Source organism: Ammospiza caudacuta, chromosome 32 (assembly GCF_027887145.1).
Source record: "Ammospiza caudacuta isolate bAmmCau1 chromosome 32, bAmmCau1.pri, whole genome shotgun sequence".
In the NCBI taxonomy this organism is placed as follows: Eukaryota; Metazoa; Chordata; class Aves; order Passeriformes; family Passerellidae; genus Ammospiza; species Ammospiza caudacuta.
Window position 1 is genome coordinate 3,136,094 of NC_080624.1, and position 23,216 is coordinate 3,159,309.

A 23,216-nucleotide genomic window follows, 5' to 3' on the forward strand; every position below is an offset into this window, starting at 1 on the left:
ACCCGCGACCTTCTCGGGGGGCACCGAAACCCCAAAATGGAGGAGAAATCCCCCAAAATCCCAGGTAGGAGGGACAAGGAATAAAAAAAAAAAAATTTTAAATAATTTTATTTTATTTTTGGGGGGGTCGGGGGGAGGGGACAGCGATAGGGACAGCGGGGACATTGAAGGGGGGGGGGCAGAGGGAGGGACATGGCGGCGACATCGGAGCGGCTCAAAGGGACCCCCCCACTCCGGAAATAAAAATAAAATAAAATTAAAATAAAAAATAAATTTGGGGGTTTTTTTTTTGGACCCCAGGAGTGAAATTTGGGGGGTGGATTTGAGGGGGGGGGGCACAGATTTGAGATAAGGGGAAAATCCCCCCCCCCCAAAAAAAAAAATATCCTTAGGGGGGATTTCACTTCTGAGGGCAGCAATTAAATCGCTTTAAAAAGCAAAATTTTCACCCAAAATTGGGGTGCAGGAGGGATGTGGGGGTGCAAAAACCAATTTGGGATTTTTGAGGGAGTTAAAATTTGAGGGGGGGGCACAGATTTGAGATAAAGGGAAAAATCCCCCCCCCCCAAAAAGACCCTTAGGGGCAAATTTTCCCTTTTCAGGGCAAATTTTTCACCCCCAAAATTGGAATTTTTGGGGGTGCAGGATGGATTTAGGGGTACAAAAACCAATTTGGGATTTCTCAGGGGGGTTAAAATTTAAATTTCTTTTTCCCCCTCCCCAAAACACCTTTAGGGATATTCAAAGCAGGGATTTCCCTTTTCAGCGCAAATTTTTCACCCCCAAAATTGGGATTTTTGGGGTGCAGGATGAATTTAGAGTTACAAAAACCCATTTAGGATTTATGAGGGGTGGTTTTAAAAATTTAAATTTTTTGTTTCCCCCCTCCCCAAAACACCTTTAGGGGTATTCAAAGCAGGGATTTCCCTTTTCAGGGCAAATTTTTCACCCGCAAAATCGGAATTTTTGGAGTTCAGGATGAATTTAGGGTTACAAAACCCCATTTAGGATTTATGGGGGGAGGTCTAAAAATTTAAATTTTTCTTTTTCCCTCTCCCCAATCCGCCCTTAGGTGTATTCAAAGCAGGAATTTCCCTTTTCAGGGCAAATTTTTCACCTGAAAACTTGGAATTTTTGGGGTTCAGAGGGAATTTAGGGTTACAAAACCCCCTTTAGGATTTCTCAGGGGGGTTTAAAATTTAAATTTTTCTTTTTCCCCCTCCCCAAAACACCTTTAGGGGTATTCAAAGCAGGGATTTCCCTTTTCAGGGCAAATTTTTCACCCGCAAAATCGGAATTTTTGGAGTTCAGGATGAATTTAGGGTTACAAAACCCCATTTAGGATTTACGAGGGGGTGTTTAAAAATTGAAATTTCTTGTTTCCCCCCTCTCGCAGCCTGCGTGCCCCAGTTCACCAACGTGCCCACCATGGTGATCCTGGTGGGGCTGCCCGCCCGAGGTAAAACCTACATCTCCCGCAAACTCACCCGCTACCTCAACTGGATCGGCACCCCCACACGAGGTCAGGCATTTTTGGGGTGCTCAGGGGTCACCCCAAAAAATTTGGGGGGTCCCGAAGCCTTTTAAACCCGTCCCGGGTCGTTCTGCAGTGTTCAACGTGGGCGAGTACCGCAGGGAAGCCGTGCCCAACTATAAAAATTACGAATTTTTCCGGCATGATAACCCCGAAGGAGTGGAAATTCGAAGGTTAGAAGGGGAAATTTTGGGGTTTTTTGGGGGTTTTGGGGGTTTTTGGGGTTCTGGCGGGGAAATTTTGGGGTTGTTTTGGGAGGATTGGGGGTTTTTGGGGAGAATTTGGGGTTTTAGGGGGGATTTTTGGGGTTTTTTGAGGGGAATTTTGGGGGTTTTTTGAGAAAATTTTGGGATTTGGGGTTTTTGGGGGGTTTGGGGGGAATTTTTGGGGCTTTTGGGGGAAATTTTGGAGGGATTTTTTCGGGATTTGCTGTTTTTTGGGGAAATTTTGGGGGTTTTGGGGAAAACTTTGGGGTTTTTTGGGGGAATTTTGGGGGGTTTTGGGGGAATTTTGGGATTTTCGGGGGAAATTTTGGGGGTTTTTTGGGATTTTGGGGGGATTTTGGGGTTTTGAGGTTTTATGAGGGAAATTTTGGGGGTTTTTTTGGGAAAATTTTGGGATTAGGGGGTTTTGGGGGAAATTTTGGGGTTTTGGGGGGAAAATGAGGGGTTTTTGGGGAAAACTGGGGTTTTTTGGGTGGAATTTTGGGTTTTTTTGGGTGAAATTTTGGGTTTTTTTTGGGAAAATCTTGGGGTTTTGGGGGGAATTTTTGGGGGAAATTTTGGAGGGATTTTTTTTGGATTTGCGGTTTTTTGGGGAAATTTTGCGGGTTTTGGGGAAAACTTTGGGGTTTTTTGGAGGAATTTTTGGATTTTCGGGGGATTTTTTGGGTTTTTTTGGGAAAATCTTGGGATTTTGGGGGGATTTTGGGGTTTTTTGGGGAAATTTTGGGGGTTTTGGGGGAATTTTTGAGTTTTTTGAGGGAAATTTTGGGGGTTTTTTGGGAAAATTTTGGGATTTGGGGGTTTTGGGGGGAGATTTTGGGGGGTTTTGGGGGAATTTTGGGATTTTGGGGGTGAAATTTTAGGGTTTTAGGGGGAAATTTTTGGGATTTTGGGGGGAAATTTTGGTGGTTTTTGGGGAAATTTGGGGGGTTTTGGCAGGGAATTTTGGGGGTTTTTGGGGGGAATTTTGGGGGTTTTTGGGGAAAATTTTGGGATTTTTGGGGGATTTTGGGGGGAATTTTTGGGGTTTTTGGGGGAAATTTTGGGATTTGGGGTTTTTTGGGGAAATTTTAGGGTTTTTGGGGGGGAATTTTGGGGTTTGGGGGGAAATTTTGGGTTTTTTTTGGGAAAATCTTGGGAATTTGGGGTTTTTGGGGGAATTTTCGAGGTTTTTGGGGAAAATTTTGGGGTTTTTTTGGGAAAATCTTGGGATTTTCGTGTTTTTGGGGGAATTTTTGGGGGTTTTGGTGGGAAATTTTGGGGTTTTTTTTGGGAAAATCTTGTGATTTTGGGGAATTTTCGGGGTTTTTGGGGGAAATTTTGGGGTTTTGGGGGGGAATTTTGGGATTTGGGGGTTTTTTGGGGGGGAAATTTTGGGGTTTTGGGTGGGAAATTTTGGGGGGAAATTTTGGGGTTTTGGGGGATGTTCTGGAGCTGAACCCCCAAATTTTTCAGGCACTGCGCTCTGGCTGCGCTGAAGGACGTGCGAACCTACCTGAGCTCCGAGGAGGGGCAGGTGGCGGTGAGAGACCCCTCCCCCAAATTTTAAAAAAAAAAAATTAAAAATAAAATTAATTAATCTCTTTAATGGACGAATTTCACCCCAAAATATTGGGGGGGTTCAAATTTGGCCCCCGATTTTTGCCAAAAAAAAAAAGGTTTTTGACGCCACCAACACCACGCGGGAGCGGCGGGAGGTGATCCTGGAGTTCGCCAGGGAAAACGGGTACAAGGTGGGAATTGGGGGGTCCTGGGAGGTTTTGGGGGGTCCTGGGGGTTTTGGGGGGTCCTGGGGGGTTTTGGGGGGTCCTGGGGGAATTTTGATTAATTTTGGGGGGGGTCTTGAGGGATTTTTGGGGGGGTCCTGGAGAATTTTAGGGGGGGTTGTGAGGAATTTGTGGGGGAATTTGGGGGGTCCTGAGGGGTTTTTGGGGGGTCGTGAGGGATTCTGGGGAAATCTTGGGGGGGTTGTGAGGGAATTTGGGGGGATCATGAGGAATTTGGGGAGAATTTTGGGGACTATAAAGGAATTTTGGGGGGGTCTTCATGGATTTTGGGGGTGTGTTGGTGAATTTTGGGGGGTCCTGAGGAATTTTGGTGGCACCATTTTGGGGGTGTCACAGCACGGTGAGGTGACAGTTTTGTGGGTGTCACACCATGGTGGTGGCACGGGTTTGGGGGTGTCACAGCACAGGGAGGTGACAGTTTGGGGGTGTCAGAGCATGGGGAAGGGGAGGTGACAGTTTGGGGGTGTCACAGCTTGAGGGGGTGGTGACACCAATTTGGGGCTGTCACAACAAGGGGTGGTGGCACTGTTTTGGGGGTGTCACAGCATGGTGAGGTGACAGTTTGGGCATGTCACACCACGGTGGTGGCACGGGTTTGGGGGTGTCACAGTACAGGGAGGTGACAGTTTTGGAGTGTCACATCAGGGGGTGACAGTTTTGGGGTGTCACAACACGGGGGGTTGGTGACACAGTTTGGGGGTGTCACAGCATGAGGGGGTGGTGACACTGTGGCACTGTTTTAGAGGTGTCACAGCACAGGCAGGTGACAGTTTTGGGGTGTCACAGCACAGGCAGGTGACAGTTTTGGGGTGTCACAGCATGGGGGGTTGGTGACACGGTTTGGGGGTGTCACCTGTCCCCCCCAGGTCCTGTTTGTGGAGTCCATCTGTGACGACCCCACCATCATCGAGGAGAACATCAAGGTGAGACCTGGGGCGGTGACAGCTGGGACATGGAGGTGACAATGGGGGCACGGAGGTGACAATTGGGCCTGGAAGTGACAGTGGGGACCTAGAGGTGGCAGGTGAGACATGGAGGTGACAACAGGGGGCAGGAGGTGGCAATGGGGACCTGGAGGTGACAATGGGGACATGGAAGTGACAATCGGAACATGGAGGTGACAATGGGGACCTGGAGGTGACAAAAAGGACCTGGAAGTGACAACAGGAACCTGAAGGTGACAACTGGGATCTGGAGGTGGCAACTGGGACATGGAAATGACAGCTGGGGCTGGGAAATGACATTTGAGACCTGGAGGTGACAGCTGGGGCTGGGAGGTGACAATTGAGGCCTGAACGTGACAACTGGAGCCAGGAGGTGACAACTGGGACATGGAAGTGACAACTGAGGCTGGGAGGTGACACCAAGAACATGGAGGTGACAATTGGGGATCTGGAGGTGACATTTGAGGCCTGGAGGCTACAACAAGGACCTGGAAGTGACAGCTGGGGCCGGGAGGTGACAACAAGAACGTGGAGGTGACAATTGGGATCTGGAGATGACAACAGGGACCTGGAGGTGACAACTGAGGCCTGGGGGTGACAACAGGGATCTGGAGGTGACAGTTGGGACCCAGAGGTGACAACGGGGCCCTGGGGGTGACAGTTGGGACCCAGAGGTGACAATGGGGCCCTGGGGGTGACAGTTGGGACCCAGAGGTGACAACTGTGCCCCCCAAACCCCCCCGTTTCCCCCACCCCGCAGCAAGTGAAGCTGAGCAGCCCCGATTACCGGGGCCGCGGGCAGGACGAGGCCGTGGCCGATTTCCTGCAGCGCATCGAGTGCTACAAGGCCACCTATGAGCCCCTGGACGACGAGCTGGACAGGTGACAACCCCAAAACCACCCTCAAAACACCCCAAAATCACACCCAAAAACATCCCCGAAAACACCCCAAAACCACCCTCAAAACACCCCAAAATCACACCCAAAAACATCCCCGAAAACACCCCAAAACCACCCTCAAAACACCCCAAAATCACACCCAAAAACATCCCAAAACACCCCAAAATCACACCCAAAAACATCCCCAAAAACACCCCAAAACCACCCTCAAAACACCCCAAAATCACACCCAAAAACATCCCAAAACACCCCAAAATCACACCCAAAAACATCCCCAAAAACACCCCAAAACCACCCTCAAAACACCCCAAAATCACACCAAAAACATCCCAAAACACCCCCAAACACTCCAAAAACATCCCAAACCCACCCCAAGAACACCCCCCAAGAACACCCCAAAACCTCCCAAAAACACCCCAAAACCACTCCCAAGAACACTCCAAAACATCCCAGAAACACCCCAAAACAGCCCCAAAAACATCCCAGAAACACTCCAAAACAGCCCCAAAAAACACCCCAAAAATACCCCAAAAACTCCCCAAAACACCCCAAAAACACCCCCAAAAATACACAAAAACACCCCAAAACACACCAAAACCACCCCAAAATCACTCTGGGGTCTGTAAGAAAATAAAAAACAAGATGAGATTGATTTTCTGAATTTTCACATCCCCAAACCCCCTCACTGGGCTGTGCTACATGAAGATTTTCAATGTGGGGCTGCCAAACCTGGTGGTCTCTTGATTTTATTTTTTAATTTTTTTTTTATTTTATTATATGTTTATTTATTTTTTAATTGTAATTTTGTTGATTTTATTTTTATTTGTTTTATTTTTTGATCTTATTTATTTTTGATTTTTTGTAATTTTATTTTATAATTTTATTTTTATTTTACTTTTATTTTATTTTACTTATTTTTATTTTATTTTTTTTATTTTTATTTTATTTTTTAATTTTTTAATATCTTATTTTAATTTTAAAAATTTTATTATTCATTTATTTATTTTTATAATTTCTTTTTTCTTATTTTATTTTTTATTTTTATTTTTAAATTTAATTTTTCATTTTTATTTTTATTTTATTTTTTTATTTTTATTTATTATTTTTTATTTTTTTATTTTTAGTGATTTTTATATTTTTAAAATAATTCCCTGATTTCACAAATTCCCTCTCACTGATTTTATGAATTCTCCCTCACTGAATTTATGAATTCCCCCTGATTTTATAAATTTCCCCTCACTGAATTTATGAATTCCCCCTCACTGATGATTTTATGAATTCTCCCTCACTGATTTTATGATGATTTTATGATGATTTTATGATGATTTTATGATGATTTTATGATGATTTTATGAACTCCTCACTGATTTTATAAATTTCCCCTTCACTGATTTTATGAATTCTCCCTCACTGGTTTTATGATGATTTTATGATTTTATGAACTCCTCACTGATTTTATAAATTTCCCCTTCACTGATTTTATGAATTCTCCCTCACGGATTTTATCAATTCTCCCTCACTGAATTTATGAAATCCCCCTGAATTTACGAATTCTCCCTCACTGATTTTATGAATTATAATTTTTTATAATTCCCAGTTTTTATCAATTCCCCCTCCCTGATTATTTTACGAATTCCCCCAGCGCCCTGTCCTACATCAAGATCTTCGACGTGGGGCTGCGCTACCTGGCCAACCGCGTGCAGGGCCACGTGCAGAGCCGCACCGTGTACTACCTGATGAACATCCACGTCACGCCCCGCACCATCTACCTGAGCCGGCACGGCGAGAGCCAGCTCAACCTGCGCGGCCGCATCGGGGGGGACTCGGCGCTGTCACCCCGTGGGGAACAGGTGGGGACACACCTGGGGATGTCACCTTGTGGGGACACACCTGGGGATGTCACCTTGTGGGGACACACCTGGGCTCAGAGCCAGCTCAACCTGCGCGGCCGCATCAGAGGGGACTTGGCGCTGTCACCTCGTGGGGAACAGGTGGGGACACACCTGGGGATGTCACACACCTGGGGATGTCACCTTGTGGGGACACACCTGGGCTCAGAGCCAGCTCAACCTGCGCGGCTGCATCGGGGGGGACTCGGCGCTGTCACCCCGTGGGGAACAGGTGGGGACACACCTGGGGATGTCACCTTGTGGGGACACACCTGGGGATGTCACCTTATACACCTGGGGTCAGAGCCAGCTCAACCTGCGCGGCCGCATCGGGGGGGACTCGGCGCTGTCACCCCGGGGGGAACAGGTGGGGACACACCTGGGGATGTCACCTTGTGGGGACACACCTGGGGTCAGAGCCACCTCAACCCGCGTGGCCGCATCAGAGGGGACTTGGCGCTGTCACCCCGTGGGGAACAGGTGGGGACACACCTGGGGATGTCACCTTATACACCTGGGGTCAGAGCCAGCTCAACCTGCGCGGCCGCATCGGGGCGGACTCGGCGCTGTCACCTCGTGGGGAACAGGTGGGGTGGGGACACACCTGGGGACACAGGGACACACCTTGTGGGGACACACCTGGGGTCAGAGCCAGCTCAACCTGCGCAGCCTCATCGGCGGCAACTCGGCGCTGTCACCTCGTGGGGAACAGGTGGGGACACACCTGGGGATGTCACCTTGTGGGGACACACCTGGGGGACATGGGGACATCCCATCACAGTCACCAGGTGGGGTTGGGAGGGGTCAGAACCAGTCAGGTGTGCAGGGACACACCTGGGGGATGTCCCCTCATGCACAACAGGTGAGGTCACAGCTGGGTCACCCTGTGGGGACACACCTGGGGGACACACGGACATCCCATCACAGCCAACCAGGTGGGACAGGTGACCTGAGGGGCGGCGCTACACAAGGCCACACCCACCAGCACAATGGGGCAGAGCCAACCAAACCACGCCCACAAAGGGGCGGGGCTTAGCCCACACTCCAAGCTACAGGGTGCAGGCTGGACAGACACACCTGGTGGTCGGGGGGGCGGAGCTACATGAGGCCACACCCACCAGCGTCATAGGGGAAAACTAAACAACCAAACCACACCCACAAAGGGGCGGGGCTTAGTGCACACTCCCTGCTATGGGGTGCCAGCAGGACAGAGGGACAGGAAAAGCCACACCTGGTGGCCACGCCCACCAGCATCACAGGGCAGAGCCAACCAGCCAAACCACACCCACAAAGGGGCGGGGCTTAGACCACACTCCCTGCTAAGAGGCCAGCAGGACAGAGGAACAGACAAACCCACACCTGGTGGCCAGGGGGTGGTGCTACATGAGGCCACACCCACCATCACCACAGGGCGGAGCCAACCAAACCACACCCACAAAGGGGCGGGGCTTGGCCCACACACTCTGCTATGGGTTGCCAGCAGGACAGACAGACAGAGGGACAAAGCCACACCTGTTGACCGGGGGGGCGGTGCTACATGAGGCCACACCCACCACCGTCATGGGGCAGAGCCAACCAATTAAACCACACCCACAAAGGGGCGGGGCTTAGTGCACACTCCCTGCTATGGTGTGGGACAGAGGGACAGACAAAGCCATACCTGTTGACCAGGGGGGTGGTGCTACGTGAGGCCACACCCACCAGCATCATGGGGCGGCACCAACAAACCACACCCACAAAGGGGCGGGGCTTAGCCCACACTCCACGCTACGGGCTGTTCCCAGCGGGACGGACGGACAGACAGACGGACAAAGCCCCGCCCCCTCAGTACGCGCAGGCGCTGTCGCGGTTCATCCGCAGCCAGGAGATCCCCGAGCTGAAGGTGTGGACGAGCCACATGAGGAGAACCATCCAGACGGCCGAGGCGCTGGGCGTGCCCTACGAGCAGTGGAAGGCGCTCAACGAGATCGACGCCGTGAGCCGCGACCGCGGGGTTTGGGGGGCGCTGGGATCGATTTGGGGCCATTTTGGGGTCACTGAAGTTCATTTGGGGTCACCGAAATTCGTTTTGGGTCACTGGAATCCCTTTGGGGTTATTGAAATTCGTTTGGGGTCACTGGAATCCATTTGGGGTCATTTAGGGTCCTTTTGGTGCCATCTGGGGTAATTTTGGTGCCATTTGGAGTAATTTTGGGACATCTGGGTCTGTTTGGGGTAGTTTTGGTGCCATTTGGGGTCCTTTTGGTGCCATTTTATGGCAATTTTGGGTCCATTTGTGGTCGCCCAGGGCGTGTGTGAGGAGATGACCTACGAGGAGATCCAGGAGCGTTACCCCAAGGAGCTGGCGCTGCGTGACCAGGACAAATACCGCTACCGCTACCCCAGAGGCGAGGTAACCCCCCAAAAAAACCCAAAAAAACCCCCAAAAAAAGGGTTTGGGAGCCCTCCTGAACCCCCTCCCCAGTCCTACGAGGACCTGGTGCAGCGTTTGGAGCCAGTGATCATGGAGCTGGAGCGGCAGGAGAACGTGCTGGTGGTGTGCCACCAGGCTGTCATGCGCTGCCTGCTGGCTTATTTCCTGGACAAGAGCGCAGGTGAGGCCTTGGGGACACCTTGGGGACAGTTTGGGGACAGCCCAGAGCTGCTGTGCCCACCTGGGTTTGGTTAAATCTCTCACCCAGATGAGCTGCCCTACCTCAAGTGTCCCCTGCACACGGTGCTGAAGCTGACGCCGGTGGCTTATGGTGAGTGGGGGGGTGTCGCCCCAAAATGGGGACAATTTGGGGACAATTCGTCACAAAATGGGGGTTTGGGTTCCTTTCAGAATTGGGGACAATTCCTCCCAAAAAGGTGATTTGTGTTCGTTTCAGAATTAGGGACAATTCCTCCCTAAAAGGGGATTTGGGTTCCTCACAGAAAATGGGGACAATTCCCCCAAAAAAGGGGTTTGGGTTCTTTTCAGAATTGGGGACAATTCCTCACAAAAAAGGGATTTGGGTTCCTCTCAGAATTAGGGACAATTCTCCCCAAAAAGGGGGTTTGTGTCCCTCCCAGAAATGGGGACAAAGTCCCCCCAAAATGGGGACTGCTCAATCTTGTGTCCTTCCCAGAAAATGAGGACAAAGCCCCCCAAAAAGGGGATTTGTGTCCCACCCCAAAATGGGGACAATTCCCCCAAAAAGGGGATTTGGGTTCCTCCCCAAAATGGGGACAGGGGACTGTTCCCCATGTCCCACCCCAAAATGGGGAACAGTCCCCCCAAAATGGGGACAACCCCCCCAGATTGGGGACAATCCCCCCAAACCTTCCCTCCCTGCCCAGGCTGTGAGGTCGAGTCCATCTTCCTCAACATCGAGGCCGTGAACACCCACCGGGCCCGACCCCAGGTGAGAGCCCCCTCCCCAAATCCACCCCAAAACCAGCATGCAGACCCCAATAACCCCCCCCCAAATAACTTTAGGGGGGTTAAATTTGGGTAAAATCCCCCAAAACCCCAAATTTTCACCCCACAGAACGTCGACATCAACCGCACCGCGGCCGACGCCCTCAACACCGTCCCCGAGCATTTCTGAGGGGAAAAAAAGGGGAGCCCCCATCCCAAAATTAAAAACTAAACCTTGCACAACCCAGCTTGGACATTTTGGGGTGGTGATTTTATTTTTTGGGGGGCTGATTTTATTTTTTTAGGGGGGGTCAGGTGTTGGCTTGGCTGGCCTCAGCCTCGCTGAACTGGCTCGCCCAAAATGCGGGGTCCTTGCCTTGCATCTAAATGGAGGAAAAATAAGGGGAGGGGGCATCAAATTGAGCCCCCCAAAATTTAGAGATGCCCCCCAAAACGACATGGACTCACCTTGGCCACAAAGTTCAGCACATCCTTCTTGGAGGTTTCCTTTTCTGCCCGTGGTCCCCACTGGAATTTGAATTCTGGGGGGTCCGTCAGGGGGATGGGGGTGGTCTCCAGGTACCTGCAAAAGGTTAGGTTGGGTTGGGTGAGGACCCCTCCCCAGCAGGTTTTGGGGTGCACAAAGGGGGTGTCCAGCTCTCCCCTGACCCCATGAGTGACCCTTTGAGGCACGGGGTGTGGGGGATTTGCAGGTTTTGCTCTGCGGTGTGGTATAAACAGCCCGGCCAAGCTGGAGCCGAGGCTGCTCTGGGCACACCGGGATGGATGGAACCCCTAAAATCCCCCCAAAATCCTCCCTTTCCCCTCCCCAACTCACTTCTGCCTCACAAACTCCTCTGTCACCAGCTTCCTGACGTCCCCAAAGATGCTGTGCTGCTTCCTGAGGATGGGGGATAGTGAGGGGTGGCATTGTCCCCCACACCCCGTCCCTGTGTGTCCCCAAATCCTACCCTGGGTACACACGGAGCAAATGCAGGAATTCCCACAAAGCACCTGGAAAAAATAGGGGTGTCAGTCAGCAAAATGCAAAGAAAAAGTGGGGTAAGATGAGGAGGATTTGGGGTAAAACTCACTGTCTTTGACTGAGTTGCCCTTCATGAAGATGAAGCTGAGGATGACCAAGAGGAGCCCCATCTTCTCCTTCTCCTTGCCCCTGTGGGTGACATTGAGGTGTCACCCGTGTTGGGGGGGCACCCTGAGGGGGTTCAAGTCACCCAGGTCCCCCTCTCACCTGCACAGGTGCTGTCCCTCAGCACGAGGCAAATTATTAATAAGAATATAAATGTGACGTTTGGTGTCGATCTCCACCAGCTGCAGCCCGAATACCTGAGGGAGACAAAGAGTTAATTAATTAATTAACTAACTAATCCACAAAGTGTTTCCTCTCAAAAACTGTGCTTTCCCCACCTCCTGCAGGGTCCTGTCAGCCCTTTTGACAATTTCTGAGTAGGCATTTCTGTACTCTCGGATTATATTCTTCAGCATGTCTGCAAAAAACAGGCAGGGAACACTGAGGGAGCCTGGAGCATCTAAAAAAGCTTTAAACACCGAGAAAAGGCATTCCCCTTAGCGTACCTGCCCTTTTGATAGGAATTTTTTTCTGGTCTTTCACAAGTAGGAATTGCACCAGCTCGCTCACCTGTGGGGGAATGAGCAGGGCTGATATGAAAAAAATGCAGATACAGAAATCTGGGAGTGGGTACAGAGGGAATCACCTCAATCCACCTTTTGGTTCACCTGGTCCTGAGATTGCCGCTGCACCTGGGTGGGGATGGAATCGTCCTCCCCATCGGTCATCTGAGTGGAAAACTAGGAGAAACGAGGCAATTTGAAGGGACCAAAACCGAGAAGGGAGAGTAAATGAAGGGAGAATGGGTGTGAGGGAAGCAGCCACTCACCTGAGAGCCGCCGAGCCCTTTGCTGCGCTTCCGCTGCGACATTTCTCACAGCAGTTCTGAGAGGAAAACAAGCACTGGGAGGGCTAAAACCGCGATGGGAGCGTCTCTAAGGCCTCTCCCCGCGTCCCACCCTCAGCAAGGCCGCAGAAATTCCTTCAAGGCCCGGCCAACGACCCGACCCGGCCACGAACCATCCCCGACCACGCTCCGACCGCGACTGCGCCAGCCCCGCCCAAACCCGCCAACCCCATCAGGGCAAGCCGGCTTCCCATTGGTCCACCTCCCTCTCGCCCCGCCCATCACCCCATCGCAGCGTCGCGATTGGTCGCGAGGCGGAGGTCGCCCCGCCCCCTTGCGTCCGCCAGGCGAGTCTCGCGCTCCACCTCCCCCCTCCCCTCAGGTGGCGAAAAAGGCGGGAAAAGTCTCGCGGCCCCCCACTCCCCTCACGGCGGGGAAATGGCAGCAAAGCGGTGGAAAAAACGCAGAACACCCAAAAATGACTCGCAGTGGTGCATTTGTACCCTCCCTTGGCCTTAACAGCCGTTATTGGAAGCACCTGTGCTGCCGCCACCACCTGTAACGCGCTGCCAGGTGGAGGAAGAGGTGGCAAAATGGCGGCGGGGGCTGAGGGGAGCTTGGTGCCTGTATCCACCCCCAGCCCAGTAATGGGATATTGGGGGCACCCCAAAATCCCAGAGAAACCTTTATGTGAGGTGCTCAAACTCACCTGTACAGCTGAGAGTGGTGTGAAGGGTAAGGCTTATGGCTTGGGGAGCCACCCTCTGTCTTTTGGGGGTGAACAAGGGGGTTTTGGGGAGGTGTGGGACCTCAGGAATTGTTTGGGGTGTCCAAAGTGGTTTTTGGGGTGCTCTGGAGGGTTGGGAGGGCTCATATAGTGTCAGTACCCAATGGGGCATTGGGTACTATAGGGATTAGAGAGGCTCTCAATAATGGGATGCAGCCCCAATGCTGAGCACTACCCTTGACCCCAATTTTGAGGTTCATTAAGTGGCTGAGCATTAAATCTGCTGAGTCAGCTGTAAAAACAGGGTACCCTCTATCATAGGGGGGCTCTACAACCCCACTCACCCCCCAAAACTCCCACAGGGACGTGGGGGAACCCGAAAAGCCTCCACATTTCAACCTCCTACTTGAGAGACCCCTCAAAGCACACCTACAGCACCCCTGTTCCCCCAGATCTTCTATTTCTAAAATAGAGCTTTTTTAAACCACTTGTCCATTAAATATAATATTTTTATTTAATTTGTAGATGCCTCAAAACTGCATGGCCGCCTCCAAGGTCTCCGACAGCTTCGTGGCGATTTTCTCTGTGGGATGGGGGTGATCAGGAAATTGAAGGGAGGTGGTCAGGGAGGTTTGCGGGGGGGTCAGGAAAATGGGGTGTCTTCACTTACGTGCTCTTTTTTGCAGTTTTTTCCTCCTTTTTCCAGCTGCCTGCAGCCCCTGCCCCTGGAATAGAGGGGGGAGCGCAGCCACCTCCTCCAGGCTGGGGGCTCGGGGCACCGGCTCCCCCCCAGAGCCCCCCGACTTCACCCGGGGCTTCAGCTCCACTGTCATCGTGCCAAGCTGTGGGGGGGACAAATATTAACCCCAAAAAACCCCCCAAAAATCCCCCCAACCTCAGCAAATCCCTTCCCACCTCCAGGTCGCCGCTGTCGTCCTCCATGGCTTCTCCTTCCCCTTCCTCCTCCGGGGACAGCTCGAGCCCTGTCACCGTCACTGGGACAGCTGTGGGGGGGGTCCAGGTGAGTTTTAGGGGGATCCAGGTGAGTTTTGGGGGGTCCCCGAGGGGGATGGGAGAGGGGTTCAGGTGTTTCTCACCTGCCAGGGCCTCGGCATCACCCCGTTCCAGAGCTTCCAGGTCCAGTGCTGGCCCCAGTGCTGGCAGGATTTGGGCCTCGAGCTGCACCCCCTGAGATTTGGGGGGGTGGGTGTAGTAGGTGATCTTGCCACTGTGCAAAAAAGGGGGGTCAGGGTGTGGGGAGACCCCTTCCTGTCTCCAAAAATAGAGCTCAGGGTATAGGGGGACCCTGCAGCCCCTCCCAAATGGGGTAACGGGGTTGAAAGATGCCTCCAGTCCCCAAAAAGGGAATCACAAGGTGTGAAAGAACAGCTCTGAAGCCTGAAAAAGGGGATTCAAGATGTGTGGGAGACCCCACAGTCCCCCAGAAAGGGGTCCCAGGGTCTGAAAAAACCCCTTTGGTTCACAACAAAAGGCTCAGAAAGTGTGGCAAGACCCCTCGTGTCCCTAAAAATGGGGTCAGGGCATAGGGAGACCTTGTAGCCCCCCCATAAAATGGGGTTAGGCTGTGTGGAAAAACCTCTCCTGGGCCCAAAATGGGGTCAGGGTGTATGGGTACCCTCCTCAGCCCTCCAAAAAAGGGGTGAGGGTGTGGGAAGACCCTTCCACCCACCCAAAAAAGGGGGTCAGGCTGTGGAAACCCCTCCACCCACCCAAAAAAAGGGATCAGGGTGTGGAAACCCCTCCCAACTCCTCAGAAATGGGCTCAGGGTGAGGAAACCCCTCCCAGCCCCTCAGAAACAGGTTCAGGGTGTGGGAAGACCCCTCCCAGCCCCCCAAAAAGGGGGGTCAAAGTGGGAAACCCACCCCCAACCCCTCCAAAATGGGGTGAGGGTGTGGGAAGACCCTTCCACCCACCCAAAAAAAGAGCTCAGGGTGTGGAAACCCCTCCCAGTGCCCCCAAAAAGGGGCTCAGGGTGTGGAAACCCCTCTCAACCCTCAGAAACAGGTTCAGGGTGTGAGAAGACCCTTCCACCCACCCAAAAAAGGGGGTCAGAGTGGGAAACCCACCCCCAACCCCTCCAAAAATGGGTGTGGGCATGAGAAGACCCTTCTACCCACCCATAAAAGGGGGTCAGGGTGAAGAAACCCCTCCCCAACCCCTCAGAAACAGGTTCAGGGTGTGGAAACCCCTCCCCAGCCCCTCCAAAATGTGGTGAGGGTGTGGGAAGACCCTTTCACCCACCCAAAAGAGTGAGTCGGAGCAGGAAAACCCAACCCCAACCTCTCCAAAAAGGGGTGAGAGTGTGGGAAGACCCCTCCACCCACCCTAAAAAACGGGGTCAGGGTGTGGAAACCCCTCCCAGCCCCTCAGAAACAGGTTCAGGGTGTGGGAAGACCCCTCCAAGTCCCCCAGAAAAGAGAGTCAGAGTGAAGAAACCCTTCCCAACCCCCTAGAAAGGGGTTCAGGGTGTGGGAAGACCCCTCCAACTCCCCCAAAAAAGGGGGTTAGAGTGGGAAACCCACCCCCAACCCCTCCAAAAAGGGGTGTGAGCATGAGAAGACCTCCAAAAAAGGGGGTCAGTGTGAAGAAACCCCTCCCAGTCCCCCCCAAAAAAGGGAGTCAGAGTGGGAAACCAACCCCCAGGTGCTCCAAAAAGGGGTGAGGGTGTCAGAAAACCCCTCCACCCACCCAAAAAAGGGGGTCAGGGTAAAGAAACCCCTCCCAACCCCTCAGAAACAGGTTCAGGGTGTGGGAAGACCCCTCCCAAGCCCCCGAAAAAAGGGAGTCAAGAGTGAAGAAACCCCTCCCAGCCCCCCAAAATGGGCTCAGGTTGTAGGGACCCCCTCCCCAGAAGTTCCCTGTCCCCCCCAGACCTGGTCCAGTCGCGCAGCAGGGCCGTGGCGGCCGCGTTGGCATCCGGGAGCCCCCCCGGGCGGAGCCGGCCCTGCCGCCGGGCCAGGTGTGCCAGGAACTGCAGGGGGTCAGGGCAGGGGGGCACCCCATAGAGCTGGCTCAGCTGGGGGGCAGGAAAAGAGGGGTTTGGGGGGTGGGCACAGCGGGGACTGGCACCCTGTGCCACCCTCGGGGGCCGAAATGGAAATGGCCAAAGTGGGGTGGTGGGTCCCCCTGAAATAACCTCCCCTCCTCCCCAGTGTTGAGCCACCCCTTAATCCAAATTTTGGGGGTCACTGAATCTCCTGAAGAGCTGAGATGGAAAGATGGGGTGCCCCGAAATTAGGAATGTTGCCTTGCTACCAGGTCAGGTGGGACAGAACCTGCAGGGGGGCACTGCAGCTGGGACAAAAATTGGGACAAAACCCCATGGAATTGGAGCTGGCTCAGCTGTGGGGGGACACAGAGGGGTTTGGGAAGGTGGGCACACCGGGGACTGTCACCGTGTCCCACTGTCGGTGGCCAAAATGGGCTGGAAATGCCCAAAGTGGGGCAGAGTCCCCCTGAAATAACCTGCCCTCCCCCTGGGCAGTGGGCAGCCCCAGTGTTGACACCCCCTTAATCCCAATTTTGGGGGGTCACTGAGTCCCCCAAAGAGCTGAGTGCTAAATCTGCTGAGTCAGCTGGAAAAACGGGGTCCCCCCAAATTCAGGGCACTGCCATGGGGATGGTGATCCCCCCCACATCCCCCAGCCCCCCTGGGGGTCTCCATTACCTGCTGGGGGGGGCAGCGCTGCAGGATGGCGCAGGCCGGGCTCAGGGGGTCCCGCAGGCGCTGGGGGGCCAGGGCCCCCCTCAGGGGGGCGGCAGCCGGGGGGTCCCCCGAGTCCAGCACCACCCCCGGGCAGTCCAGGAGCCGGATGTGCCCGTCCAGCTGCACGGCCTGCAGGCACCTGGGGGCGGGGCCGAGTGACACACCCTGGGGGGGGGGCTGTGTGCCACACCCACACCTGGGCAGGGTCTGTGTGCCACACCCACACCTGGGCAGGGTCTGTGTGCCACACCCACCACACCTGGGCAGTCTGTGCCATACCCACCGCACCTGGGCAGTCTGTGCCACACCCACCGCACCTGGGCAGTCTGTGCCACACCCATCCGTACTTGAGCAAGGTCTGAGTGCCACACCCACACCTGGGTGGGGTCTGTGCCACACCCCCACCTGGGCAGGGTCCCCCCAGGCTCCAGCCACAGCCCCCCCACCCTACAGAGGTGACCCCACCCCCCCAGGTGGGCTCACCTGGTGACCCCGGGCGTGGCGCCCACCCCGCAGGCGCGGCTGCGCTTGAGGCTGTTGATGAGGCTGCTCTTGCCCACGTTGGGGTACCCTGGGGAAGGGGCTGGAGTCAGGGGGAGCCCCAAAACACAGCCCCCATTCAACCCCAGCCCCCCAACTGTCCCCCCAAAGCCCCCACTCCCCGCTCAGTTATTTCACAGTGCACTCAACCCCAGCCCCCCAAAATCCCCCCATATTCCCCCAGTACCCCAAAGCCCCCAGCCCCACTCACTCATCACACCCCGCTATTTCACAGCCCCCCATGATCCTCCTGCCCCCTACTCCTCCCACAGCCCCCCCAAACCCCCCTCACACCCCAACCCTCCATTTCACAGCCCCCCAAACCCAAACCTTCTCTCACACCCCAACCCTCCATTTCACAGCCCTCCTCAACCCCCAAACCCCCTTTTACAGCCCAGCCCTCCCTTTCACAGTCCCCCATGTTCCCCTGTCCCCCAATCCTCCCACAGCCCCCCCAAACCCTCCCTCACACCCCAGCCCTCCATTTCTCAGCCCCCTCAACCCCCAGCCCCCCAAATTGCCCCTCACACCCCAGCTCTCCCTTTCATAGCACCCACTCAAATCCACAACCCTCCCTCACACCTCAACCCTCCCTTTCACAGCCCCCCATGTTTCCCCTGACCCCCACTCCTCCCACAGCCCCCCTAAACCCCCCCCCACCCCAACTCCCCCTTTCATAGCCCCCACTCAAATCCGCAACCCCCCCTCACACCCCAACCCTCCATTTCATGGCCCCCCTCAACCCCCAGTCCCCCAAACCCTCCCTTACACCCCAATCCCCCCTTTCACAGCTCCCTTCAAACCCCAAACCCCCTCTTACACCCCAACCTTCCCTTTCACAGCCCCCACTCCACCCCAGCCCCCCCGTGCCCCCCCAGCCCCTCACTGACCCACGACCCCCACGGTGATGGAGCCCCTGCCCTCCCCGCAGCGCCCGTAGTTCCTCAGGATGTGCAGGAGGTTCTCGGCCCCCACGCAGGCGCCCCCGGCCAGAACATCCTTGGGGGCTGTGTCCGCTGGCATCCGGCTCTGCTTCTGTGGGGCACAGATTGGGGGGGTCAGGGGGACCCCCTGCCCTGAGCCCCCCATACCCCCAGAACCGCCTGCACCCACCAGGTTCTGGCTCTGCTGCTGCGTGCACGCCTTGAAGGCCACGGTGGGGAATTCGTTCCTCAGGTGCTTCAACCACGCGGCCACCACGTCCTGCGGCACCAGGTCTGTGCAGGGGGACGCACACGGCTGTGTGACGCACAGGGGGACCCCCCAAATCCGCGCTGGGACCCCCCCAGATCACACACAGTTCCCCCCTCACCGATCTTGTTGAGGACGAGCACGAGGCGCTGCTGGGGCCGCAGGGCGCCCTCGAGCCGGGGGCTGCGGCAGCCCTGGGGGTCCCGGGCGTCCAGCACCTCCAGCACCACGTCAGAGGCCGTCAGCACCTGCCAAAATCGGGGTTCAGATGGGGGGAAAAGACCCCCCAAAAATCCCCCTCATCCCAGCCCACCCCAAGGCACTGACCTTGCGCAGCTCCCGGCCAAAATGGCGCAGCGACGCCTCGTCCTGGGGGGGCTGGGGGGGCTCCTCATCCTCCTCTTCCTTCTCCTGGGGGCACCTGTGTTAGGGGGACCTCCCCAGGATGGGGGCACACCCGGGGAGCCCCCCCCAAACTCTGGGGGAGTCCCCTGCATGGGGAGCCCCTTGTCCTGGAGAAGAGCCCCCCCATCCTTCCAGGGGGAGCCCCTCACTCTCAGGACACTCTCTTTGGGAAGCCCCCACTCTCTTTAGGGAGCCCCCCATTCTTTGGGCAACCCTCTCCCTTGGGGAGCCCCCCATTCTTTGGGGAACCCCCTTTCTTGAGAGCCCCCCGGGTGTCCCCAGCCCCACCTGGCTCTGGAAGCGCTGCTGTCGCTGCAGAGCATCCGCCAGGTGCACGGCCAGGTGTGAGCGCTGCTGCCCCTTCAGTGGCTGTGGGACACAGACCCCAAACACCCCCACTTCAGACCCCAAACCCCTCCCTGGGGTCAGACTCCAAACCCCCCCCCGGGTCAGACCCCAAATATCCACTGGGCCAGACCCCAAACCCCTCTAGAGATCAGACCCCAAACTCCCCCATTTCCAACCCCAAATTTCCTCTGAGGTCAGACCCCAAACCCCCCCAGGTCAGACCGTAAATGCCCCCAGGTCAGACCCCAAACCCCCTCTGGGGCCAGACCCCAAACTCCCCAGGTCAGACCCCAAATCCCCCCGAGGTCAGACCCCAAACTCTCCCATTTCCAACCCCAAATCCCCTCTGGGGTCAGACCCCAAACCCTCTTGGAGGTCAGACTGGAGAGGTGCCCCCACACAGCCCCCCAGGTTTGTACTTGAGGCGGGACCCCAAAATTCCCCACCGGGGTCACGATAGGAAGAACGCCCCAAAATCCTCCTGTGCTCAGATTTGGCAGGGACACCCCAAAACACCCCGTGGAAACCCCAGAATCTGGGGGACAACCCCGAACTCCCCCCGTGGAGTCACCCCCAAAACGCCCCCCGGGTTCTTCACCCGTCTCTGCCGGGTCTTGCTCTGCTGCTCCGCGAAGGCGGCGAAGCGGCCGAGCTGCGGCACCCCCGGGTCCTTCTTGATCCCGACTCGGGCTCGCAGGGCCTGGGGACAACGCGGGGGTGACGCGGGGACACCCCGAGAGAGGGGGCGTCACACACAGAGGGGGTCACAAGGGCTGCATCCCAAACCCGCCCGCCTCGGGCTCACCTGGACGCGCTTCTTGCGGGACTTCTCCACCTGTCGCCCTGCAGGGAGGGGCGCGGTGAGTGCGGGAAGGGTCCCCAGAGCCCCCCGAGCCCTCCCGGTGCCTCCCCGAACTCACGGGACCGCGTCATGGCTGCGGCTCCCACGCCGCCGGGGTTCCTTGCCGCTGGGGAATGACGTCACTTCCGGCGCAGCGAAAAGGCTTCATCGCCACGCCAAGATGGCGACCAACTGCACCATTCAACATGGCGCCCCCCCCCCCCCCCACGGCAATACCGCACCCAAGATGGCGGCCCCCATCTGGTACATCAACACCCCCCAGGCAACACCCAATATGGCGTCTCCCGACCCTCCCCACAATGTGGCCAACGCGCCACGCTCCGCATGGCGGACACAGCGACACAGCCACGCTCAAGATGGCGGACAGCAGCAAACCCGCCTTCAGTGCCACATCCAACATGGCGGCCCCACCACCGCCACACCCAATATGGCGGCCAGCCTCCACCCGCCACACCCAAGATGGCGGCCACGCCCATCCCTCCCCCCAAGAACGACCGGGACTGCCCTTACCAAGAGTGCACTTTTTTATTCCTTTTTTTTTTTTTTTTTAACTTTTTTCTCTCAGTTTTGGGGTGGCGGGAGGGGGCTGAACTTCTTATTTATAATTTCTGGGGGCTCCCCCCTTTCACCATCCCCGCCCCCCCAGCCCCCCACACAGGGGGGAGGGGGTGAGGGGGGCGTGGTAAGGAGGGAACCCCCAACCCTCCAACAGAGCAAAAAACCCCCCCCAAACCGGGACCGGAGAAAAAAAAAAAAAAAAAAAGAAAAATAATAAACCCCGAAAAAAACAAAACAAACCAAAAAAAGCCAATGGAACCAAAAAATATATATATATTTATAGAGCCCCTGCGGGGGGGCCGGCGCGGCCCCCCTAGGCCAGGCCGAAGCCCTCGGAGCACTCCTGGATGGCCAGCAGCAGCATGTGCCGCAGCTTCTCGTAGCTCTCGTAGGCCGGCAGGTCCAGCTGGTTGAAGCTGGGGACACACCCGTGTCATTGTCACCACCCCCAGTGCCACCATGCCATCCCCATGTTCCTGTCCCAGCTTTGTCCCCCCCCCCCCCCCCCCCAGCTCTGACCTGGTGCCATTGTCACACCCCCGCCCCAGTCCTGCTCCTTGGGTGTGTCCCCATGCCAGGGTCACCCCAGTGCCACTTCAGCTGTGTGTCCCCTGTCCCCCCATCTCCATGTCCTCCTGGTGTCCCCTGCCATCCTTTCATGGCCCCTTGTCCCAGGTGTGGGCAGAAGGTGGTGGTCCAAGTGTCCCCTGATGTCCCCCCCGTGTCCCTCACCAGGTGTTTGTCAGGGGAAGGTGCTCAGTGTCCCATCCTGTGTCCCCATTCCTGTGTCCCCATTCCAGGTGTGTGCTGGGATTATGTGCTCAGTGTCCCCTCACGTCCTCTTGTCTCTGTATTCCCATGTCCCCTCACCAGCTGTTTACCAGGTTGTCACCCCCCATGTCCCTGTGTCCCCATGTCCCCTTGCCAGGTGTGTGCTGGAGGGACAGCACAGCGCTCAGTGTCCCCTCCTCATGTCCGCGTGCCTGTGTCCCCATGTCCCCTCACCAGGTGTGGGGCCAAGGGCAGGGTTCAGTGTCCCCATGTCCCCCCGTGTCCCCCTGTCCCTCACTAAGTGTGCCGAGGGCAGCCGGTTGGTGTCCCCATGTCCCCCCCTGTGTCCCTCACCAGGTGTGTGCTGAGGGCAGGGCTCAGTGTCCCCAAGTCCCCCCGTGTCCCCCCATGTCCCTCCCCAGGTGTGTGCCGAGGGCAGCCGGACAGTGTCCCCCCCGTGTCCCCATGTCCCTCCCAGTGTCCCCAATGTCCCCTCACCAGGTGGGTGCCAAGGGCAGGGCTCAGTGTCTCCATGTCCCTCCATGTCCCCAGTGTCCCTCACCAGGTGGGTGCCGAGGGCAGGGCTCAGTGTCTCCATGTCCCTCCATGTCCCCAGTGTCCCTCACCAGGTGTGTGCTGAGGGCAGCCGGTCGGTGTCCCCCCTCTGTCCCCATGTCCTTGTGTTCCCTCATGTCCCTGTGTCCCCATGTCCCCCCCAGTGTCCCCATTCCCCCCATGTCCCCTCACCAGGTGGGTGCCGAGGGCAGGGCTCAGTGTCCCCATGTCCCCAGTGTCCCTCACCAGGTGTGTGCTGAGGGCAGGTCGTCGGTGTCCCCTCTCTGTCCCCATGTCCCCCCCCATGTCCTTGTGTTCCCTCATGTCCCTGTGTCCCCTCAGTGTCCCCCTGTCCCCCCCATGTCCCCATACCAGGTGTGTGCCGAGGGCAGCCGGTCGGTGGAGCGGTCGTCGCGGTGGATCTGGAATTTCTGGATGCCGTTCATGCCCTCGAGGGCGGCGAATCCCTGCAGGGGCACCTTGGACGTGCCCGTCACGAACTGCAGGAACTTGGCGCGGTCGGCCTGGTCGAAGGAGCGCAGGGCACGCCAGAACCACTGGATCTGGGCACGGGGACAGGGACAGGGACAGTCAGCTGCTGGGACTCCCTGAAATCCCCCCAGAACCCCTTGGAACCCCACAGAATACCCCATGATCCCTGCCAGGTGCCAGCCCCACCTGGATGGAGTTGCCCTGGTACCCAGAACCCCCTGAAATCCACCTGGAACACCCTGAAATTCCTGCAGGACCCCTCCAGGGGCCAGCCCCACCTGGATGGAGTTGCCCTGGTACCCAGAATCACCCCAGAACCCTCAAAACTTCCCCAGAACCCCCTGAGATCACCCCAGGACCTCCTGAAATCCCTCCTGAAACCCCCCAGGACCCAGCCCCACCTGGATGGAGATGCCCTGGTACCCGGAACCCTCTCAGAACC

General features: G+C 56.0%; 4 protein-coding genes across 5 annotated transcripts in view; 1 reads left to right on the forward strand and 3 right to left on the reverse strand.

The window, feature by feature from the left end:
* PFKFB1 (6-phosphofructo-2-kinase/fructose-2,6-biphosphatase 1) lies at positions 1-10,906 on the forward strand. 2 transcript variants are annotated; one of them, XM_058822459.1, is made up of 14 exons: positions 1-64; positions 1,397-1,522; positions 1,611-1,707; positions 3,214-3,280; positions 3,417-3,491; positions 4,412-4,468; positions 5,250-5,371; positions 7,032-7,239; positions 9,107-9,253; positions 9,566-9,670; positions 9,743-9,872; positions 9,960-10,022; positions 10,600-10,664; positions 10,791-10,906. In XM_058822459.1, exons 1-14 carry the CDS (start codon positions 37-39, stop codon positions 10,848-10,850), a joined length of 1,350 nt encoding a protein of 449 aa, XP_058678442.1. In that variant the 5' UTR covers positions 1-36; the 3' UTR covers positions 10,851-10,906. The 2 variants fall into 2 exon arrangements, with proteins under 2 accessions (XP_058678442.1, XP_058678441.1); XM_058822458.1 differs by having other exon boundaries at positions 9,566-9,872.
* A 5-nt stretch (positions 10,907-10,911) lies between these two features.
* Positions 10,912-12,794, reverse strand: LOC131570109 (non-structural maintenance of chromosomes element 3 homolog). The gene is made up of 10 exons (XM_058822462.1): positions 12,580-12,794; positions 12,407-12,490; positions 12,257-12,320; positions 12,089-12,168; positions 11,913-12,007; positions 11,755-11,834; positions 11,632-11,674; positions 11,499-11,561; positions 11,129-11,243; positions 10,912-11,043 (listed from the first exon to the last, which is right to left on the reverse strand). The coding sequence occupies exons 1-10, from the start codon at positions 12,619-12,621 to the stop codon at positions 10,972-10,974; spliced, it is 738 nt and encodes a 245-aa protein (XP_058678445.1). The 5' UTR covers positions 12,622-12,794; the 3' UTR covers positions 10,912-10,971.
* A 1,018-nt stretch (positions 12,795-13,812) lies between these two features.
* Positions 13,813-20,496, reverse strand: GNL3L (G protein nucleolar 3 like). Its single transcript, XM_058822457.1, has 15 exons — positions 20,457-20,496; positions 20,342-20,379; positions 20,135-20,236; positions 19,477-19,557; positions 19,111-19,194; positions 18,905-19,031; positions 18,706-18,809; positions 18,483-18,627; positions 17,536-17,623; positions 17,014-17,191; positions 16,220-16,362; positions 14,422-14,552; positions 14,240-14,328; positions 13,995-14,166; positions 13,813-13,907 (listed from the first exon to the last, which is right to left on the reverse strand). The coding sequence occupies exons 1-15, from the start codon at positions 20,467-20,469 to the stop codon at positions 13,855-13,857; spliced, it is 1,548 nt and encodes a 515-aa protein (XP_058678440.1). The 5' UTR covers positions 20,470-20,496; the 3' UTR covers positions 13,813-13,854.
* Positions 20,497-21,173: 677 nt separating this feature from the next.
* HUWE1 (HECT, UBA and WWE domain containing E3 ubiquitin protein ligase 1) overlaps positions 21,174-23,216 on the reverse strand; it is a 71,291-nt gene continuing 69,248 nt past the window's right edge. Inside the window, 2 exon segments of the mRNA XM_058822306.1 lie at positions 21,174-21,372; positions 22,655-22,845. Of these exon segments, the coding sequence (XP_058678289.1) occupies positions 21,270-21,372; positions 22,655-22,845 (294 nt within the window). The 3' untranslated portion in view covers positions 21,174-21,269.

Bases quoted from the DNA above. Each gene is read 5' to 3' on its own strand.
- PFKFB1 (XM_058822458.1), top strand. From the start codon at position 37: ATGGAGGAGAAATCCCCCAAAATCCCAG. The intron at 1,523-1,610 runs GTCAGGCATTTT...GTCGTTCTGCAG, and splicing joins GATCGGCACCCCCACACGAG to TGTTCAACGTGGGCGAGTAC. The intron at 1,708-3,213 runs GTTAGAAGGGGA...CAAATTTTTCAG, and splicing joins GAAGGAGTGGAAATTCGAAG to GCACTGCGCTCTGGCTGCGC.
- LOC131570109 (XM_058822462.1), bottom strand. From the start codon at position 12,621: ATGTCGCAGCGGAAGCGCAGCAAAGGGCTCGGCGGCTCTCAG. The intron at 12,008-12,088 runs GTGGGGAAAGCA...TGTCTCCCTCAG, and splicing joins CTGACAGGACCCTGCAGGAG to GTATTCGGGCTGCAGCTGGT. The intron at 11,835-11,912 runs GTGAGAGGGGGA...TGTCACCCACAG, and splicing joins GAGGGACAGCACCTGTGCAG to GGGCAAGGAGAAGGAGAAGA.
- GNL3L (XM_058822457.1), bottom strand. The intron at 20,237-20,341 runs GTGAGCCCGAGG...CGTTGTCCCCAG, and splicing joins CCCGCAAGAAGCGCGTCCAG to GCCCTGCGAGCCCGAGTCGG. The intron at 14,553-16,219 runs GTCTGGGGGGGA...TTTTTTGCACAG, and splicing joins CTGCTGCGCGACTGGACCAG to TGGCAAGATCACCTACTACA.